Source organism: Cnephaeus nilssonii (assembly GCF_951640355.1).
Source record: "Cnephaeus nilssonii genome assembly, chromosome: 19".
NCBI lineage: Eukaryota > Metazoa > Chordata > Mammalia > Chiroptera > Vespertilionidae > Cnephaeus > Cnephaeus nilssonii.
Window position 1 is genome coordinate 290,688 of NC_137090.1, and position 18,211 is coordinate 308,898.

Genomic DNA, 18,211 nt, shown 5'->3' on the forward strand with positions numbered 1-18,211 from the left:
CTCTCTCATCGATGTTTCTAACTCTCTATCCCTCTCTGTAAAAAAATCAATAAAATATTTTTTTTTAAAAAAAAAAGGCTAATATGCAAATTGTCCCCTTGGGAGTTTGACTGGCAGACTGGGAGTTCGACCACTTGCTATGACATGCGCTGACCACGAAGGGGCGGCACGGAACATGGTGGGTGACCAGCAGCGGAGGCAGGGCGCTGAGGGAGCAAAGGAAGGAAGAGGTGGGGAGGCCGGGAGGCAGGGAACCACGCTGTGGCGGTGCGCGGGCAGCAAGGGAAGGAGGAGGCAGGGAGGTGGGGAACCTCATGGGCCCTGATCGCAGGCCAGGCCTAGGGACACTACCTGTGCACGAATTTCGTGCACCAGGCCTCTTGGGTAAGATAAACCCCTCAGAAGGCAGCAGTCACACATCAACCAACAGGGCCGCAGGAAAGCAATTGGGTACTTACTTGGACACGAGGACGGCAGCCGCATCTCGCGCCTTGTCACTGACAACCAAGTAGGACTACAAGAAAGCATAAAGGAGAGGTGCCATTACACACAGAATAAATCCAAGGAGGCTGCTTGGCCAGCCAGTCCTGCAATCAGGAGCTTCCTGAGAGCCCAATGCATGAAGCTCACAGACAGAGGCCGAATGCCAAAGCTGCACAAACCTCTCTGAACTTGAACTAAAGCTGCCGCTGCTAAGTGCTGTGCTCACCTCAGGCGAGCGCCAAACCACACACGGCGTGTCAGAGCCCTAGGAAGACATTTGCAAAACTAGCAGGAAAATGAACTGTGTGTTACCCCGTAACAATCACCGTGTCCACAGGGCACATGTGGGACCCGAGAGCCTTTAGTATCAGGACAGTTAGGAGGCCTCACGCAAACAGAAGGGCCCCTGGGTTTAATACAAACGACTAGCTCTTCTTAGGAGGCCCAACTTCGAGGTTTCCAATTCTCATCTCAACTAACTCTTTTCCAAATAACTCTCTTAAAAGAGCTTTTCTCTGGGGCAGGCTTTCTGGAGAACCGCACACAGTGCGAATGGTTACAAACGAACCGCCCTCCTCCGGCAATCCCGCCCAGGACACAGCACCAGCTGCTGACAGAGCTCACCCAGAACCAGTGCCCACCTGTGAGAGAACATACTAACACTGGGCACAATGGAGCTCCTTTCCCTTAAAGATTATGAGGGCGACACCTGACACACACTCAGGATGTGCTGCCCAGGCCCTGCCGGAGCGGGCAGGGAGGAGCACCGTGAAAAGCACAGGCTCCAGAGCCAAGCTGCCGGGGTTCAAAGGTGGATCCCGTTATGAGGAAATGACCACGCTGTTGTCTCCTCAGCAAAATGATTAAAACAGTGAACGGACTCATTAAGAAGGATTAAATGAGTTAATATGTGAAAAGCCATCAGCCCAGTGTCTGCACACAATGGCGCTCAATGAATGCTTGGTATGAAAGTAAGGCCGCGGACTGCAAGGTGGCCCCTGGTCCTGCCTGCGGGCACTCGCACCCTGTGCAATCCCTCCCAGATGGGTTAAGCACACTATTTGCTTCAAACCGAGAGAATGTGTGGGGAGAGGTGGAGGTGGACTTCACCCCATGACAGTAACGCATCCCTGTGACTGCGTCTTGCCAGCAGAGCCTGGCCTTGCAGGCTTTGACAGAATAAGCTGTCCCGTTGGGGGCCATGCGGTAGGCGGTATGGAACCGTCAACAAAGAATGGAGGCCCTTGGTCCACCAGCCCCAAGGGTCCGATTTCTGCACAGACCAGGAGAGCTCGGAAGCATGCCCTGCCCCAGGGGCCTGACTGCAGCCCGGGGAGACCTCCACGCAGAAGGCGGAGCAGCCAAGCCCAGAGTCCCGACCCACTGAGTCTGAGATGACGCATGTGTTCAACTACTCAAGTTCAGGGTAAGCCTTTAAGCAGCAGTAGATAAATAACATAATAATCAATATGCACAATCAGATGTTTGAAGACTATATACAAGTGTTATCTCCTGGCACTAGAATTTGAGAGATTTTATTATCTTTGAAGCTTCTCTATTTTCTAGTTTTTCTACAATGTATTATCAATATGACATTAAGATTTAAACTTAAATAAACCTTTATTTTATCTTACCAATGCCACCTGAGACCTCTTACATGTCATTATTTTGGTTAGAGTATTTGCAATATCTACAAAGAAATAAAATTTGCTAAAATAATTCATTCTGACCCCTATATGAATTACCACAATTTCCAAATAAGTAATAAGTAATGAAATTTTACCTCTGAAAAATAGTAACAGCAACTGCAGAAATATCGAAGTGTCAAGAGTGTACCTAAGGAAACTCTAATATCAAGACAGCATGAGCACAAAAGAGCACTAACTTTGTAGTTACTAGTACAACCACACTCACCTGTGCTATTTGGAGAATACGGTCGGTTATGGACATTCGCGCTTGCCCTGGTTGGGTGTGAAGGTTCCCATCAAGGCGTGTAAAATCGAAAGGGATCAGGCAGGTCATGGAGAGCCACAGGAGAAGCATGTAGCGGGTCTCCCAAGTCTAAGGAGTTAAACCAAAATAACACGATTCCTGTGTAAAGGAAGGAGGTAACCCACATGCCCCGATCACAAACCTGGTACCCTCCCTGCCCACTCAATGCCCATCCAGGCCCCTCAAACGCCACTGACCTGAGCCTGGGGTTCACACCATCGCTAGCTCCTCCCCTGACTTCCCTATACCCCACCATACTACACACACCTTCTTCATGCAAACTTGGCTACCACAGCAGACCAAAAAAACAGCCAAGTGGACAAAGGAAAATCATAACACATCAGTATGACAGCTTTTCTTCACTGGCACTCTTCAGCATGCAATCAGCCTTTTGAGAAAGTAGGAAGCACATAAAAACAGAAGACGAGAAAAAAAATTCTCAACTTCCAATCAAAGACAAGTGCCCAGAATTTCAGCAGTCACTGAAGCAAGACTCAAATTTGGCCCTGGAATCACCTTCTCTGCAAGAAGCAGAGGAGCCCTAACCGGTTTGGCTCAGTGGATAGAGCCTCGGCCTGAGGACTGAAGGGTCCCAGGTTCGATTCCGGTCAAGGGCATGTACCTTGGTTGCGGGCACATCCCCAGTGGGGGGTGTGCAGGAGGCAGCTGATGGATGTTTCTAACTCTCTCTCCCTCTCCCTTCCTCTCTGTAAAAAATCAATAAAAAAAAGAAGCAGAGGAGCCCAGCCGGCCTGGCTCAGTGATTGAGCATCGACCTAGGAACCAGGAGGTCAGGGTTCGATTCCCGGTCAGGGCACATTCCTGGGTGTGGGCTCAATCCCCGGTAGGGGGTGTGTAGGAGGCAGCCTACCGATGATTTTTATCAATGAGGTTTCTATCTCCCTCTCCCTTCCTCTCTCTGAAATCAATTTTAAATTTTTTTTAAATATATTAAAAGAAAAAAGCCAAGGAGAGCAGGAAAGGCTCACCCAAGACTTCAACGAACATGGGGCACTTTCGCACCAAAACCTTCGAGCTGTGGCTGTAACTGTGGGCTCTTCTGAATGCAACGGGCACAGGAGTGCTCCCTCCGCAGGCCTGGCTGCTCTCCTCCGAAAGGCGGGCGTCCAGGGCAGCCACCATGCCCATCAGGGGGCCTGGATTTCATGAGGGTTCCCACTGTTCCCTCACTGACAAGGGGGACCTACTGTGCCTAGATTGGCTGCACAAACCATGAGGCTTACGCCGAACACCTGCTTTCCTCCGGGAGCCTGAGGTGGCAGGATATGCTCAGCCGAGTGCCTACAAGACCAGTCCCCACGGAAACCATGGTTCTGGTCTCCACGAACTTCCGTGGGGACACGTCACACATATGGTCACCACCCAGTGCTGGGGAATTACAGGTGTTCTAGGGGACCCATCCGGGGAGGACTGACATTCACTGAGCATCATACTTTCCACATAGGGCTATTTCAAGTTAAAGAAAAGTGGATGTTAACAGGGTTATCACCACACTGTGTTAAGCGTTTTTCTTTATAAAAGGCATTATTTAAAAAAAAAAAAAAAAAGATAATTTAAAGAAACGTAAAAAAAGAGAAAGCCAAAAGAATACAAGAGTGACACTAAACAGTATAGTAAGGTAAAACGTAACGAGACAGGCAGATGACGGTGCCAGAGCAGGGGGGGAGCCAATAAGGGGAGAAAGGAGGAGAGGAGAGAACATGAAGAGGAGGAGGCGAGGGATACTCACTTCATGGTCCTTCGGGTTCTGATTTGTAAACATGTCTAAAACAGGCTGCACGTCAGCTACTTCATGAGGAAATAAACGAAGAAATGTTTTATATCCTCGAACCTACCCAATTAAAAAAAAAAGGCATTCATTATATAATTAAGAAAATAAAGAAAAAATATCTTTTTCCTCATCAAAAATTACCACCAAGTCCTGGCTGGTGTAGGTAGCTCAGTTGATTAGAGCCAAGTTACAGGTTGGATCCCCAGTCAGGGCACATACTAGTACAAGAATCAACCAATGAGTGCATAAATAAGTGCACAACACATCGATGTTTCTCTCTTCCCCCTCCCACCTTCCTCTCTCTCTAAAATCAATAAATAAAGTAGCCCGACCAGTGTGACCCAGGAACCAAGAGGTCGTGGGTTCGATTTCCGGTCAGGGCAAATGCCCGGGTTATAGGCTCAATCCCCAGTGTGGGGCGTGCAAGAGGCAGCCAATCAATGATTCTCATTATTGATGTTTCTATCTCTCTCTCCCTCTCGCTTCATCTCTGAAATCAATAAAAATATATTTAAAAACAAATAAAATTTAAAAAATAAAAACGAATCAATAAATAAGTAAAAAATCACCACCTATGCCACCCAGTGATCAAAGAGAATTACATCATATTACAGTGATACGACTCATCGAGCTGCAGAGAAGTGTGCACCCTCACTGGCCACGTGCCTCTGTCCATCATACAGCAGGCATCACTGCAACGTGTAGCCCAGAGAACCACAAACCCCACCCTGAGAGGCTCTGCATCACTCCAATGGCGAAAATGCAAACAGGAAGTGCAGGCCAGCACACAGACATCACCTGGGAGCTTATTAGAATGCAGACTATCAGGCCCCACCCCGGCACACTTATGAAGAACCTTCATTAGAACAAGGTCCCCAGGAAACGCACCTGTACATTAAAGTTTGAGAAGTACTTTCGTTTCCATGTTTGTTTGCTTTTTCCTTGTAAAAAACTTTTCTGAATCAGTATATTTCTCTCTCTCTATCTCTATTTCTAGTTAGGTGGTACCTGATCTACTCAAATGCAAATGATAAATACCTTGGACATTGTTGCAGCCAAAAGAACCCCTGGATCACTAAATATGGGACCCCAAAAATATGGTGAAATGAGAAAATAGCCCTTGCCGGTGTGGCCCAGTTGGTTGTGCGTCTTCCCATGCACTGAAAGGTTGCTGGTTTGATTCCCATTTAGGGCACATGCCCTGGTTTCAGGCTCAGCCCTCGGTAAGGGGCATGCAAGAGGCACCTAATGGACACCTGGCTCTCACATCATTACTTTTATCTCTCTCTCCCTCTCCAAAACTCAATTAAAAATCTTTAAAAAAAAAAAAAAGAAAGAAAGAAAGAAAGGGGGGGAATAAAACACACAATTTATGTGTGAAAACCATCTTTCCCAAGAAAAAACATTTTGGAAGGTAACTTCTGGACCAGGTATATTAAGAAAGTGTTGTCAAAAAAAAACAAAGTTTAGCCGAAACCGGTTTGGCTCAGTGGATAGAGCGTCAGCCTGTGGACTCAAGGGTCCCAGGTTCGATTCCGGTCAAGGGCATGTGCCTTGGCTGCGGGCACATCCCCAGTGGGGGGTGTGCAAGAGGCAGCTGATCGATGTTTCTCTCTCATTGATGTTTCTAACTCTCTATCCCTCTCTCTTCCTCTCTGTAAAAAATCAATAAAATATATTTTTAAAAAAACAAAAACAAAGTTTAAAGAGTGTTCTGTCAACTATAAAGTGCAATGCAAATGTTACCTTGGTGATGATGTAAAGAAATTTAAAAGCCAGATGTACGAGGTCAGCTGGAGATGTCTTATCTTGCACTATTTCCAACAACAAGTTCATCATCCATTCTAGAGAAAAAGAGATACAAAACATTTGCTATAAAATTAAACATTAAAACAAAATGCCCAAGGAAAAAGGGGTTAATTTAGGCAAATTACAGAGCAAAAACTGACAACTGAAAGGAGAACTTGACAAACCTGTAACTATAGTTAAAGACTTCTATACTCCTCTCAGATTTAATAGAACGGGTGAGAAGAAAATCAGTAAGGACATGATCAACTCAACAGATGCAGAAAATGCATCTGACAAAATTCCGCATCATTCTGTAATAAAAACTCTCAACAAAGTGGGAATAGAGGGAACATATCTCAGCATAGTAAAGGCCATATATGACAAGCCCATAGCTAATATCTCCCCCAGCCAGGTTATCAACCAAGGATTAGGCTCTCGCCTGCGACAGTTCAGAAAGCTTACCTTCTACAAAACCTTTCGGTTACTTCAAGAACAGCACCAGTCCACTTTTTAGAAGTCACAGGTGTGCACAATAAGGCTGACTCTTCCTGCCTACACATTCCCGGTTCACATCTTTAAACCTCACAGCCCTGCTAACAAGTAAGACCCAGGCACTGCATCCTGACACCCTCTGCTGGCAAGCAGGCACACACACGCACACAAGCCTGCGCGAGCACCAAAGCTTTTGTGGTCATCAGGAAGTGGATGGCCAAAATCAGAGTCAGCAGCCTATTCTTACCAAGGTGTGGGTCCAACAGGTGAGGCTGCTGCTGGTACTTGTCCATTATCACTAAAGACAAGAATGTGAGCGTTAACATCACCAAGACCAACATGCACAGGCGCCTCAGAACCCTCCATTTCCCTCCCGGGCCCCAGCCCATGCAGCTCCCAAGGCCACAGGACACCCGGGTGAGCGCCTCGCGGCCACTGCATCCCGGCCTCCTGCTCTTGGCCTGCTGGGCACACCTTCCTCCCGGGGCCTTCTTCCCCCTCCTCAGACCTTCTTCTACAGCCCCGCTTAGTTCTCCCTTCATTAAACACACCTTCTGCTCCTTTAAGGTCCCCTCCAACATTCCCCAGCCAGGGGCAGTCACGCTGCGCCAACTGGCAGATCTCCTTATCCCCACGTGCCCCCAGCCCCTCCCAGCCTCACCGCAGAGCCTAGTTCACACCAGGCGGCCTGGTTTCTACTCCTCCCGGAAGGCGCAACTGCTACCAGAGGCAATGGCCACCTCACCTGCACACACCTCCACATGTGACCACTTCCCAGGAATGGGAGAGGGGCTTTCCCTGGGCCCTGGACACCCGCCTCACCCTCCAGACAGTTCTGTACACAAGATCCTGTTAGTGCTGACCCCCCCGCCTGACAGCCACAGACTCACGCACGGGCACTGGGTCCCTGGGTTCGAATCCTGGTGGGGACCAAGCGCCTAACCAGGCGTCCTCACACTACGGCCCGCGGGCCACATGCGGGTGTTTTTGCCGTTTTGTTTTTTTACTTCAAAATAAGATGTGTGCGGTGTGCATAGGAATTTGTTCATAGTTTTTTTAAACTATAGTCCGGCCCTCCCACGGTCTGAGGGACAGTGAACTGGCCCCCTGTTTAAAAAGTTTGAGGCCCTAAGCACATGCTGCTTCCACGCAGCCGGCCACAGAGCCCCTCGCGTGAACTCCGAGGCCCACAAACGTGGTTTTACTGAATTACACAAAACCCTAGGTCACGAGCTCTGGGGTCCTGAGGAACCGTTTCATTATCCAAGACAGACAAAACTGCAGACTCAGGACCCCGCCATGAGCGCTGCCCACCACCCCACGCTCCCTGAAGAGGCTCCTGCACGGGGCTCCCCGGCCTGTCTGCTGGGGTGTCCCCGGGACTGCAGGCCGCACAAAGCCCTGCGCCTTCCGTGACCGGAGCTGTGTTCTGCGGGGTCCGGGGTCCGGTGACAGCAGGCGGAGTGCGGAGAAGACACAGGAGGTGCCGGCGGGGCTCAGTGGTTGAGCATCGCCCTCTGAACCAGGAGGTCAAGGTTCAATTCCCGGTGAGGGCACATGCCCGCTCCATCCCCAGTGTGGGGCGTGCAGGAGGCAGCCAGGCCATGATTTCCTCTCATCACTGATGTTTCTCTCTCCCTCTCCCTTCCTCTCTGAAACCAATAAAAATAAAAAGACGCCAGAGGTGAGTCCGTTAACCGGGGGGAGACATCCCTGCGGGCGTGCTGAGGCTCTGGGTGGGCTTCAGGGGACTCCTGTCCTCCGGGGACCAGCCCGCAGGCACCCCAGGCGCCGCCGCACCTCAGCCGGCCAGGAGGGCACACCGCTCCGCGGGCACCGGAACGAGGGACCGGGACGGGCACCAGGCCCAGCCGGCCCAGCGCCACCCTGTCCCTCCCCGTGAGCTGCAGCCAGGGAGCCTTCTGCAAAGTAACGGACAGCTTCCCTCCCTAACTCGGCTCCGGGAGGGTGGGCTGGGACTGTTTGCGGCTGCGGAGGGTTTTGCTGCGCACCTGCCGCTCCCCACCCACTCGCGCTCCCACTCCCTGCCCTGGCTGTGGCCCCGGCTGAGGCCGCAGGGCGGGGTGCGGCCCCAGGAGGGGGGTTCGGCCCCCAGGACCACCCCGCGTCCTCGCCCAGATGGTGCGCAGCACGGGCTCTCCCGGGGCGGGGGGGGGGGGCGGCGGGGGCGTGTCCGGGAGCCGGTGCCGCCAGCAGCCGAGGCGGTCACGGGTCCCGCCCCAGAGCGCGCACCCAGGGCCGCGCCAGGGCCGATTCCCGCCCGCCTCCCGCGTGGGCCGGCACTCGGGCCGCACGCACCTCGGAACCGCTGCAGGGCGCTCTCCCGCGCCGCGCAGTCCCCGAGCACCTCGGGCAGGCGGCCCAGCAGCGCGCGCGTCTCCGCGCTGTCGCCGAAAGCCTCGAAGGTGCCGCCGCGGGCCGGGGCCCCGTCCTCCGGCGAGTCCTCCGGCGAGTCCTCCGGGGCGCCCGCGGCCGGCTCCTGATCCACGCCCATCCTCGGCGCTGAGGCGGAGCCGCCGCGGTAAGTCAGCGGGATGCAAGCGCGGACGGCGCGGTGGCGGCTAGGCTGAGACGGACGAGGGAGCCGCGAAGCGAGGGGCCGACGCAGACCCCGCCCTGTGACCTCCGACCTCACGCGCTGGTCCCGCTACGGCGCGCGCCGGCCGTCAGAGCGAGGAGCGGGGGCGGGGCCGGGAGAACCGCGCCCAGAAGGCCTGCAGCCGGGGCGCGTGCGCAGTGGAGTCCGAGCGGGTCCGGGTCTGGGCCGGTGGAGGGAGAGGAGTCAACCGGGGGTCTGGGCCGGCGAAGGGGGCGGAGTCAATGGAGGGGGTCTGGCCCCGTGGAGGGGACGGAGTCAATGGGGGGTCTGGGCCGGCGAAGGGGGCGGAGTCAATGGGGGGGGCCTGGGCCCGTGGAAGGGGCGGAGTCAACGGGGGGGGGGTCTGGGCCGGCAAAGGGGGCGGAGCCAATGGAGGGGGTCTGGCCCCGTGGAGGGGACGGAGTCAATGGGGGGTCTGGGCCGGCGAAGGGGGCGGAATCAATGGAGGGGGGGCCTGGGCCCGTGGAGGGGGCGGAGTCAATGGGGGGCCTGGGCCCGTGGAAGGGGCGGAGTCAACGGGGGTCTGGGCCGGCGAAGGGGGCGGAGTCAATGGGGGGATCTGGGCCCGTGGAGGGGGCGGAGTCAATGTGGGCCTGGGCCGGCGAAGGGGGCGGAGTCAATGGGGGGTCTGGGCCCGTGGAGGGGGCGGAGTCCAGGGCTCTGGGCCTGAGGGTGGGGCGGGGTCGGGGGTCTCCCTGGCTCTGCCCACGATGGCAGCTTGTATTTGAGACCGTCAGGTGTTTGGAAGGAAGCGTTCGGGGTGGACTTCTTTCTAGAAAGCTTTCAACAGGCTCCGGTGTCTGCGTTGGGAACGAATCCCGCTAGAGTCTACAGTCGCACTAGACAGAAAAGGGACATTTGGGCGCTGTGCGAATGAATGGGTAATTTTTCCAGAAGTAGTAAACACGTGGTCCTCTGACTTTAGAGACACACACACAGGTGGCCATGATGCCCTGAGACCCTGCAGGCACCGCCTGTCCCCAGGCAGAGACCTTCAACCGTGACAGCCCTGACATCCTGAACCAGCAGGCCGTGTGGACATCCCAACCCCCTGAACACCACGGACATCCCAGCTGTGGGGCACACCCCACTGCCCAAGGCTCTCTCCCAGCCTTCCGCCTCCTCTTTATCCAGAGGAAAACACACTGGCTGCAAAATGGGGAGAAGTAGAGAGGCTGGGCAGTGGCTGCAGCCCAAATGCCAGTCCCCACAACATTGGGGGCCCTTCCTTGCATCTGTCTCACCTTAAGGGTGAACTTGAAGCCCCCTCACTCAGCCCCAGAGAGGCTGCTTAGGAAGTGGGGCACAGCCCAGCTGGTGTGGATCAGTGGTTGAGCATCAACCAAAGAACCAGGAGGCCACGGTTCAATTCCTGGTCAGGGCACATGCCTGGATTGCAGGCTCAATCCCCAGTGTGGGGTGTGCAGGAGGCAGCCAATAGATGATTCACATCATCGATGTGTGTGTGTTTTTCTCTCTCTCTTTCTCCCTTTCCCTTCCTCTCTGAAATCAATATATTAAACTATATATTAAAAATATATTTTAGCCCTAGCTGGTTTGGCTCAGTGGATAGAGTGGTGGCCTGCGGACTGAAGGGTCCCAGGTTCAATTCCACTCAAGGGCACATGCCTGGGTTGTGGGCTTGATCCCCAGTAGGGGGCGCGCAGGAGACAGCCAGTCAGTGAATCTCTTTCATCACTGATGTTTCTCTCTCCCTCTCCCTTCCTCTCTGAAGTCAATAAAAATATATTTAAAACTCATGGGGCACAACTCATGGTTCCCCACACTGCCTGAGCTAAAACAGGAGGATGGGGCACCATTTTCTGCCTAAGCAAACCCCAAATCTATGTGAGTTTCTATACAATTACGATGAAAATATCCAAACTTCAAACATCCCCCAGGCTGTGGTATGTCAAGAGCCCCTTGGAGCCCTTTCGGGTGGTCTGGGCACCCTGTAAACTAGCCCAAGTGCATGGAGGGTGGAGACTCAGTTAGGACTCACAGCAGTTCCGTCCCCGAAGCCCCCACTGGCTTTATTAGCCCCTGCAGCCGCCTCTGCTGTTGCTGCCCCTGGTGTTTGCTAAGCGGGCGGGCAGGCGGGCCGGGACACGGGTGGGCTGCTACTTGAGAAGCTTCCTCATGGTGCCCAGGGTCGGGCTCCTGTACTCCCTCCCAAAGTGGTTCCAGTGGTTCAGGTAGTTGAAGAGCTGGTAGAGCAGCTGCCGCTGGTCGAACCCTGGAGCCTTGGGGATCTTCTGGTGGTAGGCGGTGAAGAAGGACCTGGGGAAGCCACCGAACATCAAGGCAATTGCCAGTTCAAACTCAGAATGGCCATAGAAGGACGCTGGGTCGTAAATAAGGGGTCCCGAGTTGTCCTCGGCCACGTTTCCTGACCAGAGATCCCCGTGGAGAAGTGCGGGGACAATCTCTAGGCCCCTAAACAGATCTGGGATCTTCACCTAAGGAAATAATATCGGACACACCGTTATGGGACTGTGAGCCACGGTTTCCTCATGCAACACGGGGAACGGTGGCAAAGATGGCCTCGTGTTTGTTCAGTGTCGAAGCAAGCCCAGGGCAGTGGAACTTGGTCTCACTATCGACTAGACTCGGGCCCGAAGCTCCATGACACTAATGATTTACATACGGTGTCAAACCCCAGGGGTGATGGTTTTATCTCCTGTAGAATAGAAACCTGAACTGTATAACCTGAGTGAAGGTATTTTTTTTCTTTTGTACCTAACTTAGCAAACTTTCTCCACTGTTCTTTTATTTCACATCACACCTCTTTTGTATCCCATCGGTTACTTCATTGAAGAGTTAAATAAGGCCGAGACCGGTTTGGCTCAGTGGATAGAGCGTCGGTCTGCAGACTGGAAGGTCCCAGGTTCGATTCCAGTCAAGGGCATGTACCTTGGTTGTGGGCACATCCCCGGTGGGGGGTATGCAGGAGGCAGCTGGTCGATGTTTCTCTCTCATCGATGTTTCTAGCTCTCTCTCCCTCTCCCTTCCTCTCTGTAAAAAAATCAATAAAATATATTTAAAAAAAAAAAAAAAGAGTTAAATAAGCCCAGAGGGTGTGGCTCAGTGGTTGAGACTCCATTTCAGGCTTCATCCCCAGTAGGGGGCGTGCAGGAGGCAACTGATCAGTGAGTCTCTCTCATCATTGATGTTTCTATCTCTCTCTCTCCCTCTCCCTTCCTCTCTGAAATCAATAAAAAATATATTTTTTTAAAGAGTTAAATAATAGTTCTTCTTCTTTTTTTTTAATTTCTTTATTGATCAAGGTATCACATATCTGTCCTGGTCCCCCCAATAATAGTTCTTCAATGCATGCTCTAGATTGACCTGAGAGTTCTGTTTTTCACATTTTGGGTATTGCTTTGAAACCAGTCCCTCAGGCATCTTCTGCCCACATCTGCTCTAAGACGTAAAACATTCATGCAGAAAAGGGTAAAAGTGGGCAAGAAAGTAATAGTAAATGCCACCATTTATGATCCCAGTAGCTGTGTTTCACATGAACAAAGTCTGAGGTTTAAGAACCCAGTGGCCTCGGGGGTCAGAGGTACACTCAGGGGCCGAGAGTACGTCCTCAGGTCCCACTCCCTTCCCCGTGTCCCCATCAGGCCAAGAGGCGCCATGTGTCCTGGACTGGACCAGCTCCTTTCCAGGGCTCAGTGGTCCCAACTCCAGAGGGCCCCACATAGATGTGGTGGCTCACAGGGGGACAGCCCCTCTCTCAGAGAATACCTGCTGTGCCCACCTGTAGCTGCGACCAGAGATCTCGTGCCTCTCGATCAGCATAGTCCTTCTCAATGAGATCCAGCTGCGCTTGGAGCCGGTGCCGGGTGAAGAAGGTCGACCAGTCGTCCTGCCACTCATTCACCTGCGCAGCAAGGGAAAGGAGGCGGATGCTGCAGGTGGTGGTCACAGGGCAGTTATACACGTGATTTGCCTAAACCCTAGTCCCGTGGTCGGCAAACTGCGGCTCTTTGGCCCCTTGAGTATAGCTCTTCCACAAAATACCACGGCCTGGGCGAGTCTATTTTGAAGAAGTGGCGTTAGAAGAAGTTTAAGTTTAAAAAATTTGGCTCTCAAAAGAAATTTCAATCGTTGTCCTGTTGATATTTGGCTCTGTGGACTAATGAGTTTGCTGACCACTGCCCTGGATCAAGCACTAAAAGAACACAGCCTCAGAGGGTGGGTGGGAGGTAATCAACCAAAGACCTTGTATGCATATATGCATGACCCATGGACACAGAGAACAGGGGGCAGTGAGGGCCTGGGCAGGCTGGAGAGGGTCAATGGGGGGAAAAGGGGGACATAGGTAATACTTTCAACAATAAAGAAATATTTTTTTAAAAAAAAGAGATGCAGCCCTAACTGGTTTGGCTCAGTGGATGGAGCGTCAGCCTGCAGACTGAAGGGTCCCAGGTTTGGTTCCGGTCAAGGGCTGTACTTTGGTTGCAGGCATATCCCCAGTAGGGGGTGTGCAGGAGGCAGCTAATTGATGTTTCTAACTCTCTATCCCTCTCCCTTCCTCTCTGTATAAAAACCAATAAAATATATTTTTTAAAAAGAGAGAGATGCAAAGAGCTATTTGCCACCAAATAATAATAATAAAATTGAATGCAATGTGTTCATAATTTCATATGTATTATTTATGATATTATAGTACTTATTAAAGTAAAATAAATAAAACTAATAAATTAAAATAAATAAATCCTATATAACAAAAGCCTAATATGCAAATGGTCCCCTTGACCAGGAGTTTGACCAGGGATGGGGCTGGTGGGCGGCAGGCAGCCGGGGGAAGGGAAGCGCCCCGGCTGGCAGCCAGCAGCTGCTAGGGACCCTACCCATGCACGAATTTCTTTTTTTTTCTTTCTTTTTTTTTTTAATATATTTTATTGATTTTTCACAGAGAGGAAGGGAGAGGGATAGAGAGCTAGAAACATCGATGAGAGAGAGACATCGACCAGCTGCCTCCTGCACACCCCCCACCGGGGGGGATGTGCCCGCAACCAATGTACATGCCCCTGACCGGAACCGAACCTGGGACCTTCCAGTCCGCAGACCGACGCTCTACCCACTGAGCCAAACCGGTTTTGGCCCCATGCACGAATTTCATGCACTGGGCCTGTAGTAAATAAATAAAAGAACACAGCAATCTGGAAACAGGCCAAGTGCCCATCAATACATGAGTGGATTTAAAAAAGATGTAGCACATTTGTACCATGGACTACTATGCAGCAGGAAAAAAGGATCTCTTATCCTTTGAGACAGCATGGAGGGACCTGGAGAGTATCATGCTAAGTGAAATAAGTCCTAGGGCAGTGGTCAGCAAACTGCGGCTCGCGAGCCGCGGTTTGCCGCTCTGTTGACTAATGAGTTTGCCGACCACTGGGATAGGGGCTTAATCACAAGGAACAACAACAGCCTGTAATTATTGGAATCGAGAGTCTAGGTCAGTGGTCGGCAAACTCATTAGTCAACAGAGCGGCAAACTGCGGCTCGCGAGCCGCATGTGGCTCACGAGCCGCAGTTTGCCGACCACTGTCCTAGGGCCTTCTTGTCCTAGCACAAGGAGGTGGGCCTGGTTGTCCTCCCATCCCCCTTTCCTGGCTGAGCTGCAGCTGACCTAAGTTGGCTTGTTGATCCTGTAGTTTGAAGAAACACGCAAGGGCTATCTGTGCCCCTCACAGACCATCCCTTCTCATCTACTTCAGACCTTAGGGTTCTTGAAAAGCCACTGTATGAGGTCAACCAAGTCTTTGGAGACCCCGCAGCTCTTCAACTCAACATCTGAAGCAGGACAAGCCACACTCAGCCACGTTTGTTGGGACCACTATGACTGCTGGCTCCATTCATCCTGTGCCCTCCTGAAATATGGCCTTCGCACCTGCTGTTCCCTCTGCTTAGAATGCTCTTCCACCTGCCCCACGGCTTCCCACCACCAAGCTCAACGCCCTCACCCCAGGTATCACAGCTCACCCTTTGCTTTTAGGAATCAGGTGGTCCATCTCCCTGGTGCACCAGGACTGGCACCCTGTCACTACAAGGGAAGGGGTGCCCCACATGAGGGTGTAGGGAGCGGCCCTCAGCTAAGCAAGCACGTGCATCCGAACCCCGGCACTCACCTGCGGGATGAAGCCACAGCACGTCACCGTGTGGAAGCCGAACTTGGTCACAGGCTGGGGCTCAGCATCCTCGGCCCTCCGGCCTATCAACAGGAAGAGATGTGGTCCTTCCTTTTAAATGCCAGACCCCGACAGAGAGTCAGGACAGGCCTGGCTGCCCTGCTGGAATGTGTGTGATATGAGAATGTACCACTCCCACTAGCAATTAGCACGTGAGTCAGCCAGGACACAGCCTCAGCACAGACGGCAGGGCTGGGTATAAAAGAGGTCAGGAACCAATTCTACTTGCTTATCGACTCCATCAAATTCCTACTTCACAATCGCATTTTCCCACTGAGTGTAGAGGGAGATGGCGTGCAATCCAACCTGTTACGGAAATGTCACCCTGGGCACCAGGCCAGGGTGGATGCCACTGGGTCAAGGGCGCACGAAGGCAATCTGAACGCACCCACTGTGTTCGCCTCCTCCCTCAACTTGTCCCGGAGCTTCTGGTTGTAAAGGTGCAAATCTGCCACCTGTTCTCCAAGTCTCCAAGCCTGACTGCGGAGAGAAGAAATGCAGCCATTAAAATAAGAAATAGCAACAATCTGCCAGCACGTTCTATTTTAGGAATATTTTAATACCTAAAAACTACTTTCCATGAAACAAGTGAAAAATGAATGGCAGGCAGCGACCCTTTCCAAAAAACAGTGTAAAATCACCAAGAGTGGGGAAGCAGGTAGGCATCAACAGAAGCTTTAGGAAGTACTGAGAATTACAAGACAAATGTTCAAAAGGTAACGTTAAGTTAAAAACCATCTCCCAGCGGACTCTTTCCCCCTCCCCACATGGGAGTCTGAGCTTGTTCTTCAATAAATTTCCACCTTTGCTATAAAAACAAACAAACAACTAACAAAAAACCATCTCCCAGTTTTGGGGGTTTTTTAAATATATTTTTTTATTGATTTCAGAGATAGAGGGAGAGGGAGAAACATCAGTGATGACAGAGAATCCTTGCTTGGCTGCCTCCTGCACGCCCCCTACTGGGAATTGAGCCCACAACCCAGGCATGTGCCCAGACCAGGAATCGGACCGGGAATCAAACCATGGTTCATAGGTTGACGCTCAACCACTGAGCCAGGCCAGCCAGGCTTATCATTGATGTTTCTCTCTCCCTCCCTCTCCCTTCCTCTCTGAAATCAATAAGATATACTAGAAGAAAAAAAGAATGACAGGTGGGAACCCTGCCCCTGGTAACTCCACCTAGTTATGTGGGCAGCTCAGCAAGAGGCTGCTCCCTCTCTCTCTCTCTCTCTCTCTCTCTCTCTCACACACACACACACACACACACACTCTCTCTCTCTCTCTCTCTCACACACACACTCTCTCTCTGTCTCTCTCTTACCTGTTCAAGCTCCTCATCTTCAGGTGCTCCATCACGAAGGCTGCCCCACCCCCGGGCAGGTCGATAACCTTGATGGGCCGAGGGGCCCGCACCGTGCCCGTGCTCCGGAGGGCCTCCAGGCTTGCCACCTCCCCCTCAAACATCTGCCGGGCCTGTGTCCAGAACACCACCATGAGCTCCCACTCCAGCAGGGGTCTCTGCAGCCAGGCTGTGGCTCACAGCCCTCCACAGAAGCCACCGCATGGGATCATAAGCACCCAGGACCACCAGTTACTGAAAATGGGTTCCTGTGGGTGGGGCTTATCATTCTGAGACATTTGGGTTCTGAAATCAGACTCCTCAACAGTTCTGGTGCCCACAGAGCAGGGATGCTGGATCAGCCCCCACCCCCTGTCCACCCGGCCGTGGACAGTGCTGCAGGGTGTCCAAAGGGGTCTCTCTGGACCCCTCCAGCCCACAGGCAGCACCCCACCACTGCTGGGTACATGCACTGTAGCTAACTCTCTCCACTTGGTTTTTTGTTTTGTTTGAAATTGATTTCAGAGAGGAAGGGAGAGGGAGAGAGAGAAAGAAACATCAATGATGAGAGAGAATCATTGATCAGCTGCCTCCTGCACGCCCCACTTTTGGCATGGAGCCTGAAAACCAGGCATGTGCCCTGAGGGAGAATTGAACCATGACCTTCTGGTTTATAGGTCGACGCTCAACCACTGAGCCACACCGGCCGGGCTAACTCTCTCCGCTTGTAAAGTGTTTTATCCGTGTGTATTTAACAGAAATAGGGTAAGCCGGGGATGAAAACCAGATCCAAACACAAGCAGGGCCTGTGAGTAGAGGGGACTGGAGTCTGTCTGGCCCTTGGGGTGCCTGGGGTCCTGGCTTCCTCCCTGCCTCTTCACACCGGGTGAAGAGGACGGGAGCAGCCCAGTCTCCAAGCCTCCCCTCCCCCATGCTTGGTGGGTGGAGACATTAAACCAAACAACGGAGGTAAAAGGACCAGAATTAATCCTGCAGCGGGTGAAATCCCGCAGGGGATCCCGCAGAACATGCTCGAACCCTGTGGCCTGCAGGTGTCCGGTTCAAGGCCACTGGCTGCCCCGGGTCAGTGGCGCCAGGCCTGACGCAGGAAAGGCCATCCGTGCCCGCGCCCCCTGCCCCGCGTCCCCTTCCGCGCGCCCCATCCCCTCTATCCGCCCCCTCTCCCCTTTCCACGCCATCCCCACCCTCTCCCCCTCTCCAGTCCCCGCACCTGAGCCCTGCGGTTGACCTTGACAAACACAGGCCCAGCGTCAGTGTCGTAGGAGTGCCCCTCGCTGATGCAGCCCCCGCCAGAGCGCCCCAAGGCGCGCAGGGTCGCGGTGCGCAGCTCAGAGCGCAGCAGTTGCTCCATGGGGGCGGGGGACACTCGGAACACGGGGACCAGGGGAGGCCAGGGGGACGCGAAGAGGGACCCAGGATGGTGCCGACTGCCCAGCCAGGGACGCGAGCTTGCCGCTGCCAAGGCCGCTGCGCACGGGGAA

The 18,211-nt window shown here is 52.8% G+C and overlaps 2 protein-coding genes across 3 annotated transcripts in view; both read right to left on the reverse strand.

The window, feature by feature from the left end:
- Positions 1–9,257, reverse strand: part of TBCD (tubulin folding cofactor D) — a 102,566-nt gene extending 93,309 nt beyond the window's left edge. The window contains exons 1-6 of the mRNA XM_079798159.1: positions 8,867–9,257; positions 6,795–6,845; positions 6,014–6,111; positions 4,226–4,327; positions 2,398–2,544; positions 459–514 (exon numbers count right to left, since the gene is read on the reverse strand). Of these exons, the coding sequence (XP_079654285.1) occupies positions 459–514; positions 2,398–2,544; positions 4,226–4,327; positions 6,014–6,111; positions 6,795–6,845; positions 8,867–9,062 (650 nt within the window). The 5' untranslated portion in view covers positions 9,063–9,257. The remainder of the gene's footprint in view (positions 1–458; positions 515–2,397; positions 2,545–4,225; positions 4,328–6,013; positions 6,112–6,794; positions 6,846–8,866) is intronic.
- A 1,545-nt stretch (positions 9,258–10,802) lies between these two features.
- Positions 10,803–18,211, reverse strand: FN3K (fructosamine 3 kinase). 2 transcript variants are annotated; one of them, XM_079797753.1, is made up of 6 exons: positions 17,941–18,211; positions 16,692–16,843; positions 15,756–15,847; positions 15,308–15,390; positions 12,931–13,053; positions 10,803–11,447 (listed from the first exon to the last, which is right to left on the reverse strand). In XM_079797753.1, exons 1-6 carry the CDS (start codon positions 18,079–18,081, stop codon positions 11,166–11,168), a joined length of 873 nt encoding a protein of 290 aa, XP_079653879.1. In that variant the 5' UTR covers positions 18,082–18,211; the 3' UTR covers positions 10,803–11,165. The 2 variants fall into 2 exon arrangements, with proteins under 2 accessions (XP_079653879.1, XP_079653878.1); XM_079797752.1 differs by having other exon boundaries at positions 11,162–11,626.